Consider the following 26,122-nt stretch of genomic DNA (forward strand, 5'->3'; position numbering starts at 1 on the left):
AGTACTTATTGCACCTATGATATTTGATTTTTGCTTTGTATACCTACCTATGTTAGGGTTATGCACTGTCAGAGCAACAGTGGGTGGAAAAAGGTGATTTTGCAAGCCATCTTAATACCATACTTTCATACAACAGGCAACCTCCCAACCCTCCAGAATTGGGGTGCTTGTCTTAAGTGGGGAAGCTGATTTTTCTTCACTGGACTAGATACCTGGAGGAGTAGAAATGTGGAAGCTGTGCCCCTTCTTTCTCTGGCAGCAAGCAAGTGATGGTGGGGGTTCGGTGTTAACCCTTTCATAACCGCTAATGAATTGACAGTAGCTTTTGGCTGAGAACCCAAAAGACTGATGCACATTCTATAGTGGCTGTAAAAGGATTAAAACTAGACTCCAGCCCTGCTTGCTAGCTTCCCCAGAGAGAAGGGGTAGTGATTTTGCAGCATAGCATCACCATGAAAGAGTTCTGGGTCACAACTCTGGAAATATATATATTTTTTTTACCTTCCACCTTCCGAAAACAAGGTGTGTGCCTCTTTTGGGGGATGTGGCATGCAGGAAAACATGGTTATTGCTTCCTTTTTTTACTTACAGTGGTTTCACTTATAAACTGATTTAAGAATTATTGCTTGTTCTACCAATAGTTCCCATTTTTAGGATAGTGAATCTTGCATTTATAGAATATTCTAAAGTGGAAGAAACAATATGTGTATAGAGAGTCTATCTCTATTTCCTCACTTGCTATGAAAATATATATATGCCTTTTGAATGTTTTATTTTAAGGATCTTTTTTCAAAGATCTATTTTGACACTTCAAATTACTTTCTCCATTGTGTCATTTCTGCCTAAGTGCTGACTGAATAGTGGAACGTATGTTGTAAGGTGATATTTAGCACAGTCAGCTGCAGTCTTTTGTAACAGGGCCATTATAGAACCTACACATGTCACTGGGGATGTAGCAAAATGCAAGAGAGAAATGGGGCATGGATGATAATAGGCTGAGGCTACAGCCAAGAAGGTGCTCTTTACTGATGGGGATTTACTTCTTATGGACTACCTCAGAGTAGATCCTGAGTGCAAGTGCTGGAAAACATTAAAGAGGTGGGAAATGTTTGATTGCTACTAGCAGTATCCTCGTCAGCATCATCTGCAGCTTGTTCATGCTGTCTACATTCTTTTGTATATGACTAGATGGAATTGTCTTTGGGCAAAAACAAGGAGTGACAAGATGAGATTAAGAAAAACTGGAAAAATAATTTAGATTTCCTAACACATCTATTCTACCGCAGAATACTCTCCCAGGTAGTGACAGTAACATCTTCACATAGGGGATTTATAAACAGATGAGCAAAATCACTGAAGAAAAGCAATACTGCTGGTGTGGCTGGTCAGTTTTTCTGTGTCCTGTGTCCTCAGCAAGCCACTCTGAGGACACATTAACTGGAAAATCCATAAAAAAAACTCGGATGTGTTGGAGTGGTGTTGTAGCAATGCTGATCCCAGAGTTATGAAAGCAGCAAGGATTTTTTTGGGTGATATCATTTTTAGACCAACTGCATGGTTTGGATAAAACTAGACAAGCTTTTCAATGCAAGGCACTTTTCATTAGGTCTAAGGAGGGAAGCATGATCAGTGATGATTAAGAACAGGTACTAGGGCAGTGAACATGGAGAGGGAAGAAATACCCAGGGGTAGAAGACAAACAATTAGCAGAAAAGAAAAGGCTTGATTACTAGGAGACCAAGACCTGTTAAAAGGAAGGAGGGTATCACCTGTAGCATGCAGAAAGAATTTCAGGAATCAGGTAGATTATAGTGTGCCATAAAGTCAATATCAGTGTTTAGTCCTTGTTTTTTAGCATCCAGCCAGCTGATGAATCTTTGTTTCCAAACTTCCTTTTTATAGGTGTTTGGCAGATTTCTCTTGGGCCTGAGAATAGTGAGGTCAGAAAGGGAGTGGTTGTTCTGTGAAAAACTTGCTTCTACTGACATATCTGTGTCTCTATCCTTTATATTTGTTTTCGTGAGAGTTCATTCTGTTGTGTCATTTTTACTTAGTTTTGTGCAGGCTGGGAGCGGTCCGAGGCCCTTTTTTCGTGCGGCGGGCTGTGGCCAGCAGCCCGGACACGCCGGGTCGGGGAAGACAGGCGGCACGCTAGAATTAGGCATGGACGCTTAGTGGTTGATTTAAGATTATTTTACTTACACTGAAGATGGTCGCGGTGCAGGCAGGAAAACTTGCTTGAGTTGCGGTTACAAAACAAAACAAAAAACTCGAACCTGCAGAACGTTAGGGTACGTCGCAATGGGGTTTCAGCGATGGGAGATGAACAGAAACCTCAGGAGTACGTCGCAATGGGGTTTCAGCGACAGGAAGAAAAAAAACTGCAGGACTCGAACCCTGGGTAGAGCTCTGGATTCACTCACACAAAGTTTGCTAGGCTCCGTGGAACTTTGTGCGCAGGGAAGGGTACGTCGAGGGATCAGGTGGCGACGGGGAGAGGCTAGAGGCTGATCAGACCCCTATAGCCTTCTTGAAATACACGCTGGGTCCGATAGGCTCCGCAGCGCTTAGAGATCTTCACGAGACGTGAAGTTCTCCTCCTCCTGATTGTCGTGGAGTCCTCCAACTTGGGCGGAAACCACTCAAGCCTTTTATACGGCTAGCAAGCCAATCGCTAGCCGCCACGTAGGAATAATTTAGAACTGGCCAATAGTGGGGCACAAATTTGAATACAAATGGCGGGAACTCCTTGCAACGTGCATTTCTGTGTTGCAACGAAGAAATGCACCCTGCAAAGAAAGCTACAAGTGGCGGGAAATAATTCAGCAGTGCCGAAGCACACACAAAGAAAAATCACACCCTTGGGTTGTGACATCCCCCCTTGCTGAAGGCATAGCTGAATTATGCTGCACGCTCATCACTCGGGTTATCAAGAGCTCATACCACGGGTTGTCGAACTAAACGGGTAAACACAAAATCCAGTAACATGAGAAGTTTGTCCTCTAAGGATCGAACCAAATAATAACCAGCACAAATACATATACACATGATCAGATCCACAACAAAAAACTGCACGATCAGGGCTTCAGTGGGCGTCATGGCAAAGTCGCGCGTCAGGCCCTCACTTCTTTCGATGATGTTATCCTTCTTGGGGCTTCTCTTTGCCACGCACTCTGAATTCCGGATCTGTAAACAAAAACTCTCAAAAAATAAGTTAACGTATCTCAAAATATTTACAAGGTTTCCATGGAACTACACTATCATTTCTAAAACATATAATACAGGTGTTTGCTACTTTAAACTACCCTCTCTTGCACACTCAACTAGATGAAATCGTTGAGGAGCTGTCGTCTAGTTCTTCTAGATAATAAAAACCTAACTCATAGGCCAGTTGCCATTGCCCTGCGTCCCCTAAAATCCGAAGTTGCCGCTTATTGAGTCCAGAACGCTGTAGGAGAAATCCAAACATGTATCGCTCCTCTGGTGTTCTCTGTGGCAATGATGGAAGATTGGATTCTCAGTGTCTTGTGCTTTGAATCTCGGTTGGGTGTCGACGTTCCCGATCACTAGACAATCTTGGCTCCATTAGGATACGCAGTCATGACAACTGACGAAGGAGGTTACTCACGGGTTGGTTCACCATTGGGTTAAGCAGAATCCGGAAGACGACGGTGTTCTTTCGCCCATAAACCTCAAGACAACTATCTATGCTGTGAACGGTCACTGGAACAGTTCCAGGATCTCGTAGATGACGGTGAGGCCATGGTCTTATTCGCTGGAGTGATGTCAATCCCAGCGCACATGCTCTGGGGTTCCAGGCACAGTACGAGACTCCGATGATCGCTAGCATGAGATGTTCTGCGCCAGTATGTTCTGGCCGTCCGTCATGCCATGCGTGGGCTTTCTGGCCAATCAGTCCTGCAACAAGCGCTGGCAGTGGAATAGGCTAGTGAACGTTAACCGCTACCATGTCGATGTCAGTGACATGTCCTCTACTCCATGAAGATTGTCTGACCAAGAAGCTTGCTTCTTCCTGGTTCAGCAGGTCGGATCCAAGTTCCACGACTAAACATCCCAACCACACAGCTAGAGTTTCTTCAGGTTGGAGTCTTGATTCTCTGCACAAATCCTGTAGTTCAGTTCTGGTGCGAGCATAGTAGGCAGTAGCAACTCGATTAGTTGTTGTTACAGGCTGGACTATTGCTGCGGGAGTCACTGCTGCTGTTATTGTTTCAGGCAGGAGGGGCGGATGGACTCCTCCGCTTGATTCTCCCTTTCGTCGGCATGAAGGCGTGGTTGCCAAAAGCGACTCTGCGTCTGTGGGCAGGGTCGCTGGAAACGACGCTGCGTCGGTGGGCGGAGTTGCTGACCGAACTCTTCCGGGTTCCTCTGAAGCTCCACCCTTCTCTTCCGGTTCTTCCATGCGGTCTCCCTCTTGCTTGGCGCCATCTTGTCGTGGCGTTTCAGGATTCTCTTTCTCAGCCGCTTCTTTGACCGCTCGAACGGCCATACGCAGCTGGGCTTTTAAACTTAAATTCTTTTGCATTAGATCGGTTACAGTACAAAAAGTTGCAGTTAACACTCCCCCCTTGTCGTATCGTGGGGCCACCCTCTCATCCGCGGCACGTTCCTCCGTCTCCAGATCTTCGTGGAGCTTGGATGGAAGCTCGCGACCCCTTAATCTAGACGCCAGCATAAAGGGGGCAAACCGGTCGATCGGCACCGGTTCTTCACTCTCCCGAGCACATCTTAGGCAACGGGCACATTCCCGGGTGAGGGTCGGGTTTACTTTGCCTGCCGGGTTAACTCTGACGAGGGACACAGTGTCGAGGGGCCTGAACAGGACCCGCTCATCACCCATTATACACCCGAATGCCGCGGGGTGAAAATACACTTCCCTCTCTTTCGAGGCTCCATCTTCGGAAGCTCCCTCTTCTCCCTTCAGCGAAAGACGTCCACTGATAAATCTCTCACCTGTTCCGACCGCCTGGTGGTAAGCGATATGCGCCTCCAGCTCCGTAAAGTTTTCTACTTGGTGTTTTCCACTGCACCAAGGGCAGTTCTTAACTAATTCTAGCTCCAGCGTGCCTTCCCCTGATCCCATCCTTGTTGCCATGTGCGGGCCGGGAGCGGTCCGAGGCCCTTTTTTCGTGCAGCAGGCTGTGGCCAGCAGCCCGGACACGCTGGGTCGGGGAAGACAGGCGGCACGCTAGGATTAGGCACGGACGCTTAGTGGTTGATTTAAGATTATTTTACTTACACCGAAGATGGTCGCGGTGCAGGCAGGAAAACTTGCTTGAGTTGCGGTTACAAAACAAAACAAAAAACTCGAACCTGCAGAACGTTAGGGTACGTTGCAATGGGGTTTCAGCGATGGGAGATGAACAGAAACCTCAGGAGTACGTCGCAATGGGGTTTCGGCGACGGGAAGAAAAAAAACTGCAGGACTCGAACCCTGGGTAGAGCTCTGGATTCACTCACGTGAAGTTTGCTAGGCTCCGTGGAACTTTGCGCGCAGGGAAGGGTACGTCGAGGGATCAGGCGGCGACGGGGAGAGATTAGAGGCTGATCAGACCCCTATAGCCTTCTTGAAATACACGCTGGGTCCGATAGGCTCCGCAGCGCTTAGAGATCTTCAAAGATAGAGTCTATTTCTCTACTGGACTGTCCATGTTGTATACAGGCAGATTTCAGACTGGCCAGGTGAGCATTACAAATATTCTCCTCACAGAAGACACAGTGGTATTTAAGAGCCTGACTGTACATTACCAATGATTGCTCATTTAATAGAAATAAGCATGGTGGTCCATGAGTTTTTTTTGTATGTGATGGTTTGTATGGTACCATCCTGGATGTGGATCATGGTGTCAAAAAAATTAATGCTAGTTTAGGAGTATTCCAGAGAAAATGTGATTATGGCGTGGTACGTGTTAAACATGTGGTGAAGGTCAATACGTGAGTCAAGGTATTCAGCCCAGATGAAAATATTATCTACGTAGCACAGGTATGCTGTAGGTTTGATGGTACACCTTTCTAAGAATTCTTTATCCAGGTGGCTCATAAAGAGGTTGGCATATTGAGGGGCCATCTTTATGCCCATAGCTGTGCCCATAGTTTGGAGGAAGCAACAACTGTTAAAAGTAACCTTGTGGGTGAGGATGAAGCAGATCATATGTGCAACAATGTATTTGTTACAAATCAGAGTGTAGTCCATGGTTTTTGTAGGTATTTCCAACAGGCAGCTGTGCCTATACGATATGAGATGTTAGTGTACAGGCTGGTGATGTCCATAGCTGCAAGTATGGCTTTCTATGGTAAAGTCTCAGATGTGACTTTGGTAATCTCCATGTTAGTAAATATAATCATCGTATAGGAAACAGGCAAATCAATCTCCTGTTTTTGTAGGTCTATATTAAAAATAGGAGAAATAATGCATTCCTGGACCAATAATGTGCATTTGCATGGAATACTACATTTTTTCTGTTAGCCAGTAGTTCATATGGAATGTCATAAGAATTTTTCTGTGTAACATGCTGTATAGTACTGCATGATTAAAAATTATGCATTATCCATGACGTTAAGGTGTGGATGGTTGAATCACTGAAGCATTCCTGTTAAGTTGTACCCCTTGAACAGTCCTTTGTTTGTAGGTAGGAGAGCATGTTACAACCAGATGTATTGGCTCTTATTTTATCTTTGTAGTCTTTAAAAAAATAGAGCAGAAAGTCTAGTGTAAAAGGAAGACATTGTTTTTCCTAAACATTGATGTGACATGCATTTGCTGTATTTGAAGGAGGGAGAGAAACAGACCTTCTAGATACATAATCTAATCTATTTTATTATCCTTAAGGTGAATTCCAAACTTAGACTAGTTGTATTAATAATAGTAAACCATTTACACTGCTAGCTGGAAAGAAATTCTTTACTTACTGAGAAGGAAGGTTATCTGGCATAGACTCTGCAAAAATGTCTGACCTATGGTAGATCACCTAAAATGATTTATGGATTTCAGAATGTAGGTTCTTGTGCATACTTTAAAAATATATATATATTCCTTGTCTCCCATAAAAGGTGCAAAATAAATCAAACAGCTCTTATTCTGAGCTCCTCTCTGGCTGAAACTTTATTAATACACTCATCCAGGAAGGAAATAGTTGATGGTTAACTCTGTTGTTGTTTTCCTTTTAGCTTAGGCTTAGCACAACTAGGAGAACCTCCGTTATAATAATATGGAGATACAATACCCTACAATCCAAGTCCTCCTGATGCCTTTTCCCCTTGCTAAGAATTGTTAAGCCTTCTGGTAGAGATGCCCCCAGCCCATGCCATGTAATAAGGCCATCTCTCCTTATGTGGAGCTTGAAACAATATTTTTCCATTTCTACCGCTCTGGTTGGAGTTTGTAATTTTTTAAAAATCCTGGCTGGTATAGCACAAGGTAACTGGAAATGTCACAGTACCTCAGGCATAAATAAAAAATGAATCTAATCTAATATCTGACAGAAGAATACAATGTCTTCCCTTTATATAGTCTTTATACTACATATAAACCTAATTCTAAATAAGGTGTTTCCTAGAAGACACAGACCGTAAGGGACCAAGGCATGGGTGAAGATACATTATTAGCAGAGTATAACTTTGCTAAATTGCCTGGCAAATGCAGTGTGAGTGATGGACTGCTTTGCGCTGCTGAGTAACAATATGATCTAGTCTCTTCTGTGTCAGTGGAAAGACTCCTCTCCTACGTGACTGTATGTTCAGCAGTGGAGCAACACAGCAGGAGCAGGGTCTGGTCTTGTATCATGGCTTAATGAATAGACCTCTGAGGGGAAGCAAGAGCCTGGGGCTGGGTAAGGGAGTCGGAGCCATATACCAAAATCAGAGGAAATTCCAGAAGCAGAATCCACAACACAACCCAGAGTCAGGATCTGGGGATCAGATACCAAGTACCAACCCAAGGGGCAATCCACAGAGTGAAGTCCAAAAAAAGAGCCAAACCAGGATCAGGAGCCAGGAAACAGATCTGAATGGAAATCCAAAACTGAAGTCCAGGAATAAGTCCAAAACCAGTCAGGAAGCAGGAGGCTTGCCACAGCAGAACTATTGATTGGCCTGTAGACCCAGGGCCCCAGCTAGTGTTAAACAGATTGGCATGGCAGTACTCCCATCAGCCAGTCAGGATGCTCACTGCCTCTAAACTGGGGCAGCGTTCATTAGCTGAGGCTCTGCTGTGGTGCTTGGCCCAGGCTGGCCTGCCTAATCGAAGTCCCTGACACGGAGCATTCCTGGACGTCTAAGACATGTTGTAGTGGTTTGGAAGTTTGATTGAATAATGAACAAGTGTATGATTTCTTTTAAGTTTATGAAACAATGTTTGCCAAGAGAGAGTTCTGGAAAGAGATGGACAGAAGTGATCTGCCTGGATTTTTAAGAGACTGTGGACATTTTCTATCCCCACATCAAATAGATGAGGCTTTGCGTGTGGTCTGTCCAGGTAAGTTCATTTCTTAAAATTTATTCATAATGGTGTGCTTCCTTTGCAATCTTGCAAAGTTCTTGTTTAGAGGGGGTAGAGGAGTTGTTGCTGTTACTAAGAAAATGGATGAGGCAAAACTCATTCACATTTTTATACCGCTTATTATCCATTTTACATGAAAATAAAATGTGCTTTTTAAGGCTTGTCTGTTTTTTAATGCAAGGTCCTAAATCTACACCAGTGGATGTAGCATGTAAAAAGGTAAAGAGAAGCTTTGTTCATTCTACTTGGCAGCTCTGCCCTTGCAACTGTTTACAGACAAGGTAGGGGCATGTTCCCACATTCAGAGGCATGTGCTTTGCAGCGACATAAATAGTAGTGGCACAAATCTGTGCCACTGCTTTTTACTGCAGTGCATGCCCCCGCACATGCACTTTGGTGTGGGAAAGATTGTCCCACTTTGGGGAAACTGCCCTTTCCCCACTCCTCCCAGCTCCTGCTGTCTAGAGAAGGTGGGGTGGGGCACACACAACTAATGGAGTGGAGATGCTTTGACCAGCAGCCACATCTCCCAGGAGGACCAAGCCTCGGTGTCTGCTAGCACCTGCTCCTCTCACATGTCTTCTGCTTTCCTCAGTTAAGCACCCTTCTGCGCTTGGCCTTTTACAAAAGACTACTACAACAAATTCATGCTACTGCTGGGGGAAGAGAAATATAATTTGGTAAAGGGGTGTGTGCAGGGAGGCACAAGCTGTTAAGCTGTTGCAGTTCATAGTTGGAGGAGATAGTATGTGCTGTTAGGTGAGTTAACTTCTCATTACCTTGTATTTATGGGTTCACGTCAGGTATGTTTTGTATTTATCAGTCCTAACTCTTTTGCAGTTAAGTTTTTTTGTACATGACTTTTATTTTTAAAAGAACATACAATAGGAATAACATCTTAGAAGAGGAGATTTGTTACGTTGTGAAACCGAATGGAGACCACGAAGCTATAAGCAATGGATTAAAACATTCATTTCAATTAAGTCCATACTCCATCATCTTTCATGGCTCTCCTTTTCTGGAGACAGCAAGGGAATCCATAGCAGCTTGACCCCTTTTCTAACTGCTGCTTCTGACCAGCAGCTGAAAACTTAGTTAATGGAAATTGAACCTAAACACTGGGAGATGGAAAGGAGGGCCCACTATACAGCAATACACTTTTGTTTTAAATTAATAATGTGTGTGCATCTCTCAGGAGGGCTTTGGTCACTTATTTGCCATTATATCCAATAGTGGGCAAGCAGGTTGCCAGGGTATTCCTGTTGAAACAATTAGCTGTAGAAGAGCAACTAGCTTCTGCAGTTAGATTGTCAATATGTCACAATATTAACACCCAGTCAAGACAAATCAGGCATTGGCTACAGCATTAGTGTCAGACCAATGTTACAGTGAGTAGTGAGTCCAAAGATGGCTCTTCATTACTTTTGTGACTCCACCAATTCTGCTGGACAACTAAAACAGCCAAATAGTTGGGAACATGGTCTTGGTTTGGATAATGATAGATTTCAGGTGTGTTCTATTCAGGTGAAAACGTTTGTTTCTGGTTGCTTTGTTGTGGTAAACCTATATTTAATCATGGTTTATTTAATCTGTCTAATGACCTTCTGTTTTCAGTGCAATATATTTTTATGAGATTTTTTTTAAAGCCAATTCTCTGCTGAATCTGAATTCTAAGCAGCAGGTTACTTTGTTAGTAGCTGACCCTCCATCACGTTTGAACATTAGCATATCTTAGTATTTGCTTCCAGTAAATTTAATTAATTTCTTATGGAAAATCATGCATTATATGTCATTTAGGTCACATTCCTTAGACAGCCGGAATAAGACCAGGTATTTTTAGTCATTGGCTCAGTCCTCATCACTATGGTAACAGGAGATTTTGTGACTGAGACATATATTTTTTGTCTTATCTCCTAGTTTTGGGAAACTATTCCTGCTTCTTACTATGTTCAGAGACAGACTAGCAAAGGTTAATTTTACCCCACTCATTTAAGTTATTTAGCAGCTCTTTTAGATATATCATATTATCAGGATTGGGCTCAGCAGCTCGAAGCTGGGGAACAGATTTGACAGGGTTATATGTTTCTTATTTATAAGAAGTTTTAAGGCTCTATCAAAGTATAAAAATGTAAATAACTAGAAATTGCCCAAACACAGAGATGTGTTTGACTAAGGGACACCTATAAAGTGACATCTAATGTAAGCATTTTAAATAAATGGCACTGATCTGTAAAAGTGCTCTCTGTTTTATAATATGAACATAATTTATTTCTGAAGATACATTATTAACAGAGTATAACTTTGCTAAATTGCCTGGCAGATGCAGTGTGAGTGACGGACTGTTTTGCATTGCTGAGTAACAATTTGATCTAGTTTCTTCTGTGTCAGTGGAAAGATTCCTCTCCTACATGACTGTGTTCAGCAGTGGAGCAATGTAGCAGGGGCAGGGTCTGGTCTTGTATCATCTTGTGTTGTAAATCTCTGGCATGGACATTGACTGCTGACTATGCTATCAGTACCAGGTGACAGAAGGCTTGAATAAATGAGTTTAACACTCTTAGAAAATGCAGAAAAGAAGGACATTCTCTGCTTTTTGTGCTGTTGCTGTTTCCCATCTGTACACTTTATTCTGTTTGCTGCTGTTGCAGCGTCTGTTGAACTCCAGCTGCCTAGGTGGCTTAGCTCCCCATTTTCACTCCCATTTGCAGAAGTTGCAGGTGGTGACCTCTGGCTGTTTGTCTAGCAGGCAATACATTTCTACCCAGCTTTTCAGGCAGTGTTGCTTTTTGTTGTTGGAATGTCCACCCATTCCTGCCCATCCATCCCATTAAAGTTCTTGCATGGAATATATATATATATAACACCACCACCTGTTTTTGAAGTCTCCTGGTAACTCTGCCTCCCTCATTGCCCTACTCACATGTTATTAATTTTTATTTAATATATACATCACCAGAATTGTGTCAGGGATGTTGCATGGGATATATGACACCTCCTACAGAGGTCACCAATTGTATTTTTATTCTGAATCCAAATATTACCACAAGAACTGGTCTTATGAAAATAGGTATCATCTGATGGCCTGCTTTTTTACCCCTCTCCTATAGCAGCTTATGATTAGTATCATTTTAGCTTCCTTTAAACTAACCGTAAACCTAGGAATGAAAGCATCCATGTCTTTTTACTGTCCCTTCAGATATTGGTTCTCCTCAATCCTTCACTTAATTACAAGTAAAACTAAAACTTCAAAGCAAAAAAATGTAAAATACAAGCTTAAAACAATGCTATATGCAGAATGTTATTGTACTTTATACTTTATACTGAAAATGGATGGCAGATTAGTACTAGCAAGATAGTCAAAAGGATATGAATAAGAAATATCAGGGACAACAGTGGCAAAATGGTGTTAATACAGAGATAGAGGACTGGTAGATATGTGTCGCAGGGCACCTTAGTGCCTGCTCCTAGAGAGGAGAAACTGCCAGGGAGAGAGCCCTGGCAGAGCTAATTGAGCACAGCTGTGGGTTGCCGGAGCAACTAAGGGGAGCCAGCTGCCTGTAGGGGGCAGGGCCTGGCCTTTATGAAGCCCAGGGCTGAGGCCAGGCTGGCAGTTCTCTGCCAGCAGCCGGAGAGGCAGGAGCTCCCTCAGCCTAGATATGGGGAGAAGCCCAACTTGCAAGTACAGCTCATGATAGCCCTGAGAGGATGGGCACTATGGTTTAGCCAGGGGGCTTTATGTTTGTGTTATAGCCAGGAGGCTCTAGTTTATGTTTGGTTCTGTATATTACACCCGGAGGCTTGGGTGAGGCTGTAGGGGTTGGAGGAGGCCTCAATTATAGGGACCCCAGAGAGTGTGGGGTGCCCTAGTGCCAAGAGGGCGCATTATTGTCATAGCGCCAGGGAAGGCGCAGCTTGCACACCAGTGCATGAGCGACTGGTGGCAAGGAGCGCGGCCAGTGGGTCGCGGGCACAACCCGTAGGTTGCGGACGGGGACCTAGACCCTGGATTGCGTGTGGGGGAACATAGACCCCGGCCCCAGGAAAGGGGCGGTACTATTGAGTACCCCAGAGTGGGCACGGCGAGCCCCAAAGAGGGGGAGCACCATACTGAGCAGCCCTAGAGAGCGGGGCCATATCGAGGAGCCCGAGACGGGCATAGCGAGCCCGGCTGCAGGCTAGTGCGGTAACACCCCTCAGACCGAGGCAGGGCACTGCGGTTGCCCCGAGAAGACAGGGAGTAGCAGCGCGGTGAGCCAGGGTCAGAGAGGGTATCCGTGCGGTTGGCCCATAGGACCGGAGGCCCGCTAGAGAGTCCCTGAGCGGAACCACACTGGCAGGGGAGGCCCAGAGTGGGCTAGACGAGAGTCCCAGAAAGAGGCTGGGTACGAGAGAGGGAGCCCAGAGTGGGCCACAGTAAAGAGGAGGCCCGAGAAGCAGGCGTATAGACCGGACAACGTCCATTACATCTGCGAGGCTTGGGGCGTGGTATCAGGGGAGGTAGGAGCCACGCATAGCCTATAAGGCTAGGGTGTCCGAGGAACACCCACCGTATCGGGAGACCCCCAGGGGGTCCGGAAGAACCGCGGGGACAGAGGTCCCGAGTAGCCGTGCCCAGGGAAGACACAAGGCAGCCTCCCTAATATATTTCCAACAAGACGTGGCGGGCGAGAATTAGAGGGTGCCTTGGGCTGGCCTGTACACGGAGCAAGGGACCTCAAGGAGATCACGGCCCTCCGCGAGGACCCCGCCGTGACAATATACTTGTATTAGAATCATTATTCCTTAAATAATAAATATAGTACATGGGACAATTGTATGATTTGACAAAACAAGACTTTTATGTGGTTTTTGGTCAAAAACAAGAAAAAAGGAAATTTGGCATCTGTATCGGTGTGTGAGAACTTACTATACCACTGTCTGGAACTTGGTCACAAAATGAAATGTAGCTGCGTGTGAGATTTCCTTCAGAACATTGTTTGTTAAATTCAGTAGAATGAAGGCTGCTCCTACTAAACTCAAATAAAAGTTTGTCTTTTATCTAGGTCTTTCTCATTTCCAGCATCTTAAAACATCTGGCAGTGATCTGATAGTAGTGAAACACATATGTTTAAGGAAGTTACCTATACTGTAGTGCTTTGGCTGCTAGAACTTCAGGGGCAGATGGGAAATGCCATCTGCAAACCACCAGAGTGCCTGCACATTTCCGTGGCTTCTGCTGGGTGAGTAGTTCTGTCTCACCAGCTGTGGCAACAGGGTGTGAAATGCACTCTAGAAAGACAGAGCTGCTGACGATGGCAGTCAGCAAAAGGTGTAGGTCAGTACCTACTTTCTGTTGGTTGCCAGGCAGCAGTAAAAATCTTATTTTGCTAGGAGACTTGGTGCTTCTCTGCTGTCAGTATGAGCAGGCTCTGGTGCTCCAGAGCAGTTTTGAGGGTAGTTTTGCCTTCCAAACTACATAACATGGACCAGATCACTGAAAAGCTAGGGATTTTTAAAAGTGCAGAATGGTAGACTTTGAGTTTGTGTACATTGGTGAGAAATATGTTTTATTTATTGCAGCTTTCAAGTTGCAAAACAGCATGCTCTAGGTTAAATGGGAAGTGGTATATCATCAATGCAATCTGGCCTAGTCCCTTTTCATGGTATGGGTTCATAAAGAAGAGGTATCAAGTCTCTGGGGAACGCCCCTATCTAGAATTTGTGGAGTAGAGTGATGTTATCTCTGTTTTACCCTTTGATAGAGAACATGACTGTTTTAGTGTCACAGAACAGCCTATGGTAGGTGACACTGGGGAGTTTTCATAACTTTTGACAGTTCCTTGGGCTCTAGATAAATGGTATTTTCCTTAAAGTTATAAATTAGAAGTGGGACCACATTCTTTCCAAGCGTTCTATGGTGGGAGAACTTTGTTGGTGGGCCTGGATGAAGAAGTAGATGCGTTAACATAATGGTTTGAGGGAGCTATGGAAAACATTTGCTATTCGTGTAAGTGGTCTTTCGTTCAAACCCTTCTTAACACACTGCAGAAGACAAGATCTTTCTGCCCTTAAAATCTATTTTCTTTCATCATGGACTGTTGTGAAAAGAAATCAGGTTTACATATATTATATTCTTTCTTCCCCCATAAAAGGGTTGGTTAAAAAAAGACTTATCTGCTTCAAAAGTCCAGCTAATCTCTAAAAAAACTAATACTATTTTTTTAGCTTTTAACCCCCAGCCCTGAGATTAGTATCTGGCCACTAGGTTCCAGCCAGGTCCTCATTCCCATAAAGTTCTTTCCTGCTCACTATCCTCCTGTCTGACTTTCATCACCCATTGAAACATTAATTTATCCCCTAAAATTTGAAAAAAGAAATGTGCAGGTCATAAACTAGTAAGTACTTCATTTCCTTAAGTGTTCTGCTGAATTTGGATCATCAATATACTCATTCTGGGGTTGGCAGATCAGGACTATGTATTCAAGTTGGATTTCTCTCAGAGCCCAGACCTCTCCAGACTATCCACTAAGTTTTTTTTAATATGATTAAAATATTATTTCTTATAAACCTTAACAATAGTCTAAAATCTAATGGATTTATTAGGATGTCTTGATAATGAAGCTGAGGAAGAGGTTGAACTCCATAGAAAACAAATGACTTGCTTAGCTGTTGAAGACATTTGTATGGCTATATTTTACATGCTTATTTATCCATTGCACTACACTTCAGTTTCCTGGCTTCAGCCTATGGGTGACAAAGATTATTTCATTTGATTATGGCTGAGAAGCAGCATGGTGGAATACAGCTCCACTATGCTTGTTTCTGTCCTGGTGTTTTATGTGGCAGTAATGCAAGCCAGAACAGGCCTTATGCTGCCATGCTATTCTTACTTCTTCCTGGACCAGAGCTCTGAGCTTTAGTGAGCCAACTGGCTCCTTAGGCCACTTTTTACTACATGTAAGAATATCAAGATCATTCAACCCTAAGTGTTTGTAGTACCATCCTTGAACTTAAGCCTTGGAAAGTTTTCAGTAACACATTCAAGACCATAGTAGAAAAGGACCTTTTTAAGCAGGCTGCTGCACTAGCCTCTGAATTGTCTGGTTTCATCCCAGAGAGACAAACTCATCAGGCTATGGCCAGTCCCATCTGACATGATGTTTCTTCATTAATGTCACTTTAGGGACTTTAATTTTTTTACATTTGTTTTTATTAGTGTAGCAATTTAACAGTATAATTAAATTAAAATGCATTTCATTAGTTGTATAAAATACAGTAGGCATGGACCACTTTTTTAAAAGTTCTAATGACATTAAAATGCACTGCACTGAATTCATTAGAAAATATCTGTTATTCTGCTTGGTCTATTTTGTATTTGCAGACTCTATCTAGGAGATTTTCCAAATCACCAACTGGTACATGTGGGCTGTCCCCTTTTCATTATTATGGACAAACATTAAAGTGCTTCAGCACTGTGCACCCACTGATTCGTGTTCTGCTCATCTTCATATGTCTCTAGTCTCATTTTTCCCCTCATTTTTCTCTTTGCTATGGCTAGCTCCTCTTCATCTGTTACACTTTCTCACTATTGGCACAATAGGAAATCTCTTTTATTAATAAATGAAAAATATAAAATTTCAAGTTCACTTGTTTCTTGCAACAATATTTATTAATGGGAAGCAAAACTATTCCTTAAGACATGTACACATATCTATTAAATATTTGTATTGTATACATAAAGAAATGAACACCCAGCTGTACACAGTACTCTGACTGAGGCTCCATCACTGCTGAGTGGAATGTAATTACCTCCCCTGTCTTAATACATCCCAGAATGAGATGTGCTCTTTTTGCAACAGCATTCCATTGATGACTTGCATTTAATTTGTGGTCCACTTTAACTCTCAATCCTTTTCTGCAGTACTGCTGCCTAGCCAGTTATTTCCCACTATTTATTTGTACTTTGATTGTACCTTCCTAACTGTAGTACTTTGCACTTGTCTTTATTGAATTTCATCTTATTGATTTCAGATCATTTCTCCAATTTGTCATGATCATTTTGAATTGTACTCCTGCCCTCCAAAGTGCTTGTAATCCTTCCCAGCCTTGCCCTCTTCAAATTTTATACGCATTCTTTCTTCCATTATCCAAGTCCATTAATGAAAATATTGAATGGTATCAGACCAGGACAGACTCTTGCTGATAGTCGCTTGATCTATCCTCCCCAGTTTTGACAGCAAAATATTGACAAATCCTCTTTGAGTACATTAGTTTTAACCAATAATAAGAATAAATGAATGTACTGGAAATTTGAACTTTTAGAATAAAGAGATATTAAGAGTTTAAAAATTGTAGAGTAGAATAGCAATTTTGGGGACATATATTAAATGTTCACAATATATTTCCACAAATATTCCTTTTATATGAATTATGTAAGGTTCTTCTCAATATGTACAAGAAAAAAATTATCAGTGCAGCACTGTCACAGGACTGTGTATTAGGCATTATGGGATCAAGGAATCTCTTCTGGTGCTTGAACAATGGATCATAAATTGATGTGTCTGTATCCCTGGACAACAATAACATATAATGTCTGAGATTCCACTGAGACATCTGGAAAAAAAATAGGCATCAATATGTGGTAAACACAGAGAACTTGTTAAACAGGAAGATACTTGAAGAAAAATCAATATTGCTATATTCAAGGATCTCTTTAATAAATGCAGTGGATGGAAGATGCTAAACCACCTAATAAATAGTTGGAAAGGGAGGCTGGTCCTAATACCCAGAATGAAATTTTTGTTAGAGATTCAGTTCTTGGAAGTTTTTTATTTTTCTGTATTGAAACCTGCTGTATATCTTCAAAGCATGTTTGTCCTCACAATAGTCTAGTCTCCTTCTATGACCAGGTTACGAAACGCCTGGACACAGGAGGAGGGGTGGATGTCGTATACTTAGACTTCAGGAAGGCCTTCGATACGGTATCCCACCCCATACTGGTGAACAAGTTAAGAGGCTGTGATGTGGATGACTACACAGTCCGGTGGGTGGCAAATTGGCTAGAGGGTCGCACCCAAAGAGTCGTGGTGGATGGGTCGGTCTCGACCTGGAAGGGTGTGGGCAGTGGGGTCCCGCAGGGCTCGGTCCTTGGACCGATACTCTTTAATGTCTTCATCAGTGACTTGGACGAGGGAGTCAAATGTACTCTGTCCAAGTTTGCAGATGACACAAAGCTATGGGGAGAAGTGGACACACCGGAGGGCAGGGAACAGCTGCAGGCAGACCTGGATAGGTTGGACAAGTGGGCAGAAAAGAACAGGATGCAGTTCAACAAGGAGAAATGCAAAGTGCTGCACCTAGGGAGGAAAAATGTCCAGCACACCTACAGCCTAGGGAATGACCTGCTGGGGGACACAGAGGTGGAAAGGGAGCTTGGAGTCCTAGTGGACTCCAAGATGAACATGAGTCAGCAGTGTGACAAAGCCATCAGAAAAGCCAATGGCACTTTATCGTGCATCAGCAGATGCATGACGAATAGGTCCAGGGAGGTGATACTTCCCCTCTATCGGGCGCTGGTCAGACCGCAGTTGGAGTACTGCGTGCAATTCTGGGCGCCACACTTCAAGAAGGATGCGGAAAACCAGGAGAGGGTCCAGAGAAGGGCAACTCGTATGGTCAAGGGCCTGCAGACCAAGCCCTATGAGGAGAGACTAGAGAACCTGGACCTTTTCAGCCTCCGCAAGAGAAGGTTGAGAGGCGACCTTGTGGCTGCCTTTAAGTTCATCACGGGGGCACAGAAGGGAATTGGTGAGTATTTATTCACTAAGGCGCCCCCGGGGGTTACAAGAAACAATGGCCACAAGCTAGCAGAGAGCAGATTTAGACTGGACATTAGGAAAAACTTCTTCACAGTTCGAGTGGCCAAGGTCTGGAATGGGCTCCCAAGGGAGGTGGTGCTCTCCCTTACCCTGGGGGTCTTCAAGAGGAGGTTAGATGAGTATCTAGCTGGGGTCATCTAGACCCAGCACTCTTTCCTGCTTATGCAGGGGGTCGGACTCGATGATCTATTGAGGTCCCTTCCGACCCTAACATCTATGAATCTATAGTGCTGTGTTATAGGTAAGTAAATATTTTGATTTCCTGGGTAAACAGAGAGAGGAGAGTTTAAACCATTTGCCTCTGATCACACAATGAGTTTGTGGCAGAGCTGGGTTTAGAATTGGTTTCTGTGCCAGGTTTCTAAATTAGACTATGCAGCCTACCTAATATTTGACTGGGATATAGATGGTCAGGGCTTGACTCTACCTAAAGGGTAATAGTCAATGGGATTAGGAACAGCCAAGTTCTGGGGAGCAAGGCTAAAAATAGATGTTATTGAATAGAGCTGATCTACTTCATTAGGTAAAACTCATATCACCTCTTATCTAGCCTTTGATGTGGGGCAAGGGGAGATGTGATCTTTTTGCTTTTCTCACCCAGCCAGACCTGGGGCATACATCTGGCTAAGTGGAGAAAGCAACAGAGATAATAGACATCCACTGCAATAAAGGGACAGATTCTATAACCACCTTTTGTTGTTCCACTAATTTTTTCCTTGTATCTGGAACAACAAAGGGCATTAATGGCTATTCACTCAGCATTTGTGCCGTGAGAAAAAATGTTATGGACATGCATGAGACATCAGGTGACATCTGCTTTATGGCAACACAAATGAGACATCAGGTGATATCTGTTTCAACCCTAAGGCTCCCAACTAGAGTTGGTGGATCAGGAACCAGAGATCTGCAAGGGAGAAAGATGTAGGCAGTCACCCTGGCTAGAACTACAAGATGGGGGTGGGGTAAGGAACAAGACGGATGGATCCAGACTAGACTCACTAGCTAGGAGTTCTGGATCAGAGAGGTTTAGCTGTATGAGACTGACATGTGGGCAATTACCAAATTAAACCACAAACTAGAAACTACTAGTAGAGCTGTGTGAAGCTTCGTGTATGGATTTGATTTAGAGGAAATATGGCCTGATTCAGCATCCGAATCTCTGAATTCAAATCAAATTGGGAGACTAATAAGAAGGTCCAAATTGATTCGAAGTCTCCAAATTAATTTGGAAAAGATCAGGAGAAAGATTCGGCAATTTGGGAAGTCCTCACTTGGTGTCACAGGAAGCTGGACACAGGCTCTGTGCCAGTAAGTAGGCAGTGGGGGACTGGAGGAGAGGGGAGGAGCCCTTATCCCCCACCTCTCCCAGCCCCATCAATGGCTGCCCCTTTTTGTTTTTAAAGAGCCGGGAGGCTTGGGTTGGGTGGGGAAGCCATATACAGGGCTAGGAGAGCAGGCAGGGGACAGGGCCTGTTTGATTCAGAGATTCAGCCGGTTCGGCTGAGGCATAATCTCTAAATCAGATTCAGCTGAATTGATTCAGGACAGTGATTCAAAATACCAAATCGAATCACTGTCCCCTGAATCAGTTGAATCCGAATCTGAAGTGCATACTAGCTGCTTTGCACAGGCCTAGAGTCTAGCTATTACAGGACAGAGGTCTGGAGCACAAGGGGGTCCAGGCTGGAGTGTGGAACAAGAAATAAGCAGGCAGGAACTAGGATAAAGCCAGGAAGCAAAAAAAGAGAACATAAGAACATAAGAATTGCCATTTACTGGTTAGACCGTTGGTCCATCTTGCCCAGTATCTTGTGTCACAGAGTGGCAGAGAGTGAATGCTGAAAGGGAGAATAAACAGGGTATGACCAAGGTCTTTTTCCACTCTTTCTTTTTCACTTGCAGTCTCCAGCATTTAAGGTCTAGGAAGCTCCAATTCAGAGGCTGGATCCATAACTCCCATGCTCAATAGTTACTAATACCCCTTTCCTCCAAGAATTTATCCAATCCCTTTTTGAATCTGGCTAAACTGTCAGGGTCCACAACATCTACTGGTAATGAGTTCCACACTTTAATTACATGCTGTGTGGGGAACCCGCCCCCCCCCCCCTTCCTTTTGTTTATTTTAAACTTACTACCTACTAGATTCATTTTAAAATCCCTAGTTCCTGGTTTGTGAGAGACAGTAAACAATAAATTCCTACTGACTTTCTCTTTACCATTTTGTATTTTGTAAATCCTTATCATGTCCTCCCCTCAAGCATCTATTTTTTAAGTTGGATAGGCCTAGCCTCTTTAGTCTCTCCTCATATGGAAGCCCCTCCTTATTGCTTATCATCCTAATTGCCCTTCTCTGTACCTTCTCTAGGTCTTCTATAGCCTTTTTGAGGTGTGAGAAGCAGAAGTGGGTACAGTATTTAGGATGAGGACACACTGCGGCTTTATAAAGGGGCATAACAGTATTTTCCATTTTGTTTACACTTCCCTTCTTAATAATTCCTAACATTTTGTTTGCCTTTTTGGATGGCTGCTGAGCACTGAGCTGATGTTTTTAGCAAACTGTCAACAATGACTCCCAGATCTCTTTTCTTAGTGGTAACAGCTAATGTAGAGCCCATCATAGTGTTGGTATAGTTTGGGTCATTTTTGCCCAGCTGCATCACTTTACACTTATCTACATTGAATTTAATCTGCCATTTAGTTGCCCATTTGTTCAACAGTGCCATATCCTTTTGTAGCTGCTTATAGTCTGCCTTGGCCTTTACCACTTTGAATAATTTAGTGTCTTTGCAAATTTGGCCACCTTGCTGCTCACCCCCTTGTCCAGATCATTCGTGAATATGTTAAACAGCATTGGTCCCAACACAGATCCCTGGGGCACCCACCCCACTGTTTACTTCTCTCCAGCCTGAAAACTGACCATTTATCCTTACTCTTTGCTTTGTGTCTTTGAGCTAATTTCTAATCCATGCGTGGATGTTCCTTCTAATCCCGTTAGAGAGAACACAAGGAATAGGAAACCAGGATCAAACGAGCAGGACCCAGGGACTGTGAAACTAGGAATCAAAGGTATGAACCAAGAAATTAAGAATAAAGAGTTAAAAGCACAAGGCTAGACAGAGAGCCATCTGTCCTGTTGACTAGCCTAGGGGCTTTAAAAGAACTGCTGCTTATAAGCAGGGAGCCACAAGTAGGCAGGCAACTGAGGCCAGCTGGGGCAACTTAGTCTGTTTGCTGCCCTTACTCTTGACTTGGGGGCCAAGGACAGGAACAAGAACATATGTACCTTGTATCAGCTCTTGTTGCCTGGAGAGATAAACATTGGTGCTAGAAAATGGTCCTCCAGTGAATGAGTTGATCAGTTGAATCAGGAGGACACAAAGACTGTTAGACCAGAACAAAAAAACCCCAAAACAATCAAAAACATTTTCCTATGAAGAGTGGATATCACATTCTGTGCCTACCTAAATTGTACAACAAAGAATTAAAATCTTCCCCACTTTTTTTTGTTGCTTTTTTCCTCCCTTTTTGGATCTTGATGAGCTGTACTGGTCTTCTTTCCAGGCAGCTGCAATATATCTCAGTGTACCAGAATAATACCATTTTAGTTCTACAGTGATGAATAGCCAGGAATAATGGCAAAAATAAAAATTTAGGTGAGATTTAGGGATAGGTTTTAGGGATAGGATTTAGGTGAGATTTAAGGATAGGTATAGCTCTCCTAGACTGCCAGTAGGACTAGTGCTCTGAAATCACTTGATGATTTTCAGAATTTCTCCTGAAAAGTGAGGCTTATCTACATTATGGGTTGTCTGTGGTCAGCTTATGGCTGACTGTCACTGTGAGTTTTCCTTAATGGACACTCATTTAAGTAACAGGACACTTTTTAAGCTCAACAGATTGTTTTACTTATTTTTAGTATCATTTCAAATTTGGTATTTTCCCCATCAGAACAATTGTTCTATTTTTCAAAGCTGATAGCCATTTGTTACAACTGTACAGAATACTGGAGTATAATAAAATCTTAGTTATCCAAAACTTCTTGTCCAACACTTTCATGTCCACTGATATCTATTAATTACATTAAAAACCACATTTATCTGAAAAATTGGTTATCCAAATATATTCAGGCTGTTTTTGGCTGATGTGTCTGATAAATACCCTGTGCATGTGCAGCCACAGTGCAGCACACAGGCAGCCAGGAGACAAGCCCAGCAGTGTGGAGTTCAGCCAGGTCTGGCTGGTAAGTCTGTTGTGAGAAAAGGGGCATGGGGCGGGGGGGGGGGGGGGCAGATCGAGGCCTCCACCATAAGGGAGGGAGTGAGGCTAGGGCAGGGGAAGGGGTAGGCACTACATAGCTGGGTGGGGCATGGGATGGAGCCACAGTTCATTCAGGGGGCACAGGAAATGGGGGGGGGTGGCTCCTGCTGCTGCATGTACCACAGGAGGGCATGGGGCCATGTGCCCATGGATCTGCACGTGGGGCAGGGTGGGCTGCCACTGTGGGCTAGGGCTGGGGGCAGCACCAGGCTCTCAGGGGAGGTGATTTCAGTGCTGGGAGTGGGGCTATGGTGAATTTTGAGGTGGCTGTAGCCCCTCATAGTCCTCTCCCAGTATTGCCACTGCCAGCCCTAAGCACAACCTGGCCCAGCCCCCACCAGGGAGAGCTTGGCATGGCCAGGCCCCAGCCCACATTGGCAGCCTTCCCTCACCCCATGCCCTTCCGGGATGTGTGCAGTGACGGGATCCAACCCCCCATACCTCCTGGATGAGCCACTCATGGCTCCATCCCATACCCCTTCCCAGCTGTGCAGCACCTGACCATGCCGCAGCCCTGCTCCCTTTCTTACTCTGGGGGCCTCAGTCTGCCCTCCCCACACCTCTTTCCTCCCCTCTCACCCCTTCCCCAACAACAGACTTACCAGCTGGGTGCCACTTTCCAAGCTGCCTGGCTGTACATTGGAATCAGATCAATATTGGCTGATATGGCTCGTTAAAAATCGGTCACTGGTATCGGCTGAAAAATTCTCTATTGGTGCACCCCTAATAAATTGCTGTGAAGAGAATTAAAAAATAAGTCCATATAATATAAATATTTTATGAATCATTATTATGAATACAAATACATACCAAAATGCTCATTCTCAGGCAGAACTGTTACCTTTGACTTAATATTATTAACTTACTGCCAAAAACTACAAAAACTTAAATATCAGAAACTCAGAAAAGTTGTAGTTAAAACACTAGACCTATTAAATATCTATTTGTCTGCTACCACAGTAGCAGCCACACAAAACTTACATCTATCATATTCAGTACATGGCTCAGGGTATGTATAGATGTTCAGGGAGGTTAGATCATGTTAAAAATGCCCAACCAATCTAATGTAGTTCGCCCAGGTGTGGACCTTACAACAATCTAAGTGTGAACTCTATGGAAATTCAGGAAGGTTAGATCAGTCTAAAAACTACAGACCACTTAGCCTCACCTCAATACCTGGGAAGTTACTGGAGCATATCCTAAGAAAGGCCACTTGGAAGCAGCTGGAGGAGGAAAGTCTGATCACAAGCAGCCAGCATGGATTTATGAAAAACAAATTATGTCAAACAAACCTGATCTTCTTTGATAAAGCAACTACTTGGGTGGATGAAGGGAATGCTGTAGATATAGTGTATTTGGACTTTAGCAAGGCCTTTAACAAGGTCCTACATGACCTTCTCATAAACAAATTGGAGAAATGAGGGCTGAACAAAACAACTATAAGGAAATAGATAACTAGCTCAATACCTGCAAGCAAAGGGTAATTATTAACACTCTTTGCTTGTCAGAATGGCAGGAGGTATAGTATGAAGTTCCATAGGGGCCTCTCCTGGGCCCGGTGCTGTTTAATATGTCTATTAATTATTTGAATGCTGGTATACAAAGCTTCTTGAGCAAGTTTGCAGATGACACAAAACTGGGAAGAGTTACAAGTACATTGGGGGATGTGAGCACAATTCAGAAAGATCTTGACAGATTGGGAAGTTGGGCTAACAGGATGAAGTTCAATGCAGACAAATACAAAGTGGTACACCTCAGGAGGAATAATAAAAAATGCAAATATAAAATGGGTGACACCTGGCTGAATGACAGATCTATGGAAAAGGACTTGGAAGTCTTGGTAAACCATAGACTCAGTATGAGTCTACAGCATCATGCAGTCACACAAAAGGCAAGTATGGTTTTGGGCTGCATCAACAGGTGCAAGACCTGTGGGATGATAGTACCTCTTTATTCAGCAATGATTAGCTTCATGTGGAGTACTGTGTACAGTTCTGGGGTTCATATTTTAAAAAGAGTATGGAGAAGTTAGAGGTGTTCAGAGATGGGCAGCAAAGATGATTAAGGTCTTGGAAAGCAAATCATACAAGGAGAGGCATGTTGAGCTTGCAGAAAAGGTACTTAAGAGGAGACATGATAGCAGTTTTCAAATATTTGAAGGGCTGCCAAAAAGAGAAGGTAAAGCAACTTATATTTTTTGCTGCCGAGAGGTGAATGTGGACCAATGGCTGGAAGTTGCAGCAAAATAAGTTTAGATTGGATATGTGGAAAAACTTCTTCACTGTTAAAAGAGTGAGGAAGTGGAACAGACTGCCTAGGGAAGTTGTGGACTCTCCTGGAGGTGTTCAAGAAGAGGTTGGACAGCCACTGGTTGGGGATGATCTAGGCATAGTTATAACTATGTTCTAACATAAGTATTTCCCATTTTCTTGGTTTTGCTGGTTGCTGCTTCTACCCCTCCCCCCCTCCCTTGGGACTAAAGCCAGAGGTTCCTGGCAAGAGGGTCTTGCCCCTCTCTCTACTCAGGGTCAAACTGATCTCCATATCTGGGGTCAGGAAGGAATTACCCTATGATCAGATTGATATGGGCTGTGGGTTTTTTGCCTTCCTCTGTAGTGGGGGCATGGCGTTCTACCCAGGACCTCTTGAGTGTATATTGACAACATTTTACAGAAGCAGGATATTGGGTACCATGGTTCCCCTGCTTTACCTGTGGCAGGCTAGGGTGTTAGATCTCTGCTGTGTCAGAGTTGATGGCAGTCTTACATAGAGTTTAGGTTATCATTTGTATTAGATGATTTGGATGGGGATGATCCTGCCTGAGGCAGGGTGTTAGACTAGATGACCCCTGCAGTTCCCTCCCAGCACTACTTCTCTATGGCCTACCTGATCTAAGTTAACTCTACTTCTGAGGTAGTCCAACTTAGATCAGGTCTGGCACCAACTCCGCCCCTGCAGAGCTGTTAGCCCTCCCAGTCTGCCCGCCTCTCCCACTGTCCCAACTTACTTCAATCAGGTGCTGATGGATGCTGGTAAAACCAGCCCTGGGAGCAGTTTGGTAGCATTGCGGGGGAGGGGAGCTAGGAGCTGGCATAATCAGAGATCCTTTCCGATACTGCCTCTCCCCCATGATCCCCCTAAGCTGCACCGCAGACCCTGCTAGCCCCTCCAATCCTGCCAACCCTCCCTCCACTGGACCACACCAATCTCTACTGTGGACTCCTGTGGTTCTGTCATGTCTGTTCCTTGGGCTATTATGGTGACATTATTAACATACATGTATCACTTAGATGTTGTATGCAGGTAGTTTGAGATGCATACACTGAAGAGTATTGATGCTAGCACTGATCCTTGGGGGATTCTATTCTTCAGGGTTTGTACTCTGTTTTTTTTCTCCTTGGCTGGTGGTAAGTTTGAATGATCTGCTTGA

At 43.8% G+C, this 26,122-nt stretch overlaps 1 protein-coding gene across 1 annotated transcript in view; it reads left to right on the plus strand.

Annotated features, from left to right (window-relative positions):
- The window catches only part of IQCM (IQ motif containing M), a 198,119-nt gene that overhangs the window by 80,792 nt on the left and 91,205 nt on the right, over nucleotides 1–26,122 (plus strand). The window contains exon 10 of the mRNA XM_019478174.2: nucleotides 8,360–8,494. Coding sequence (XP_019333719.1) covers nucleotides 8,360–8,494 — 135 coding nt within the window. The remainder of the gene's footprint in view (nucleotides 1–8,359; nucleotides 8,495–26,122) is intronic.

The sequence above is a fragment of the Alligator mississippiensis genome, chromosome 2 (assembly GCF_030867095.1).
Source record: "Alligator mississippiensis isolate rAllMis1 chromosome 2, rAllMis1, whole genome shotgun sequence".
NCBI classification, from domain to species: domain Eukaryota; kingdom Metazoa; phylum Chordata; order Crocodylia; family Alligatoridae; genus Alligator; species Alligator mississippiensis.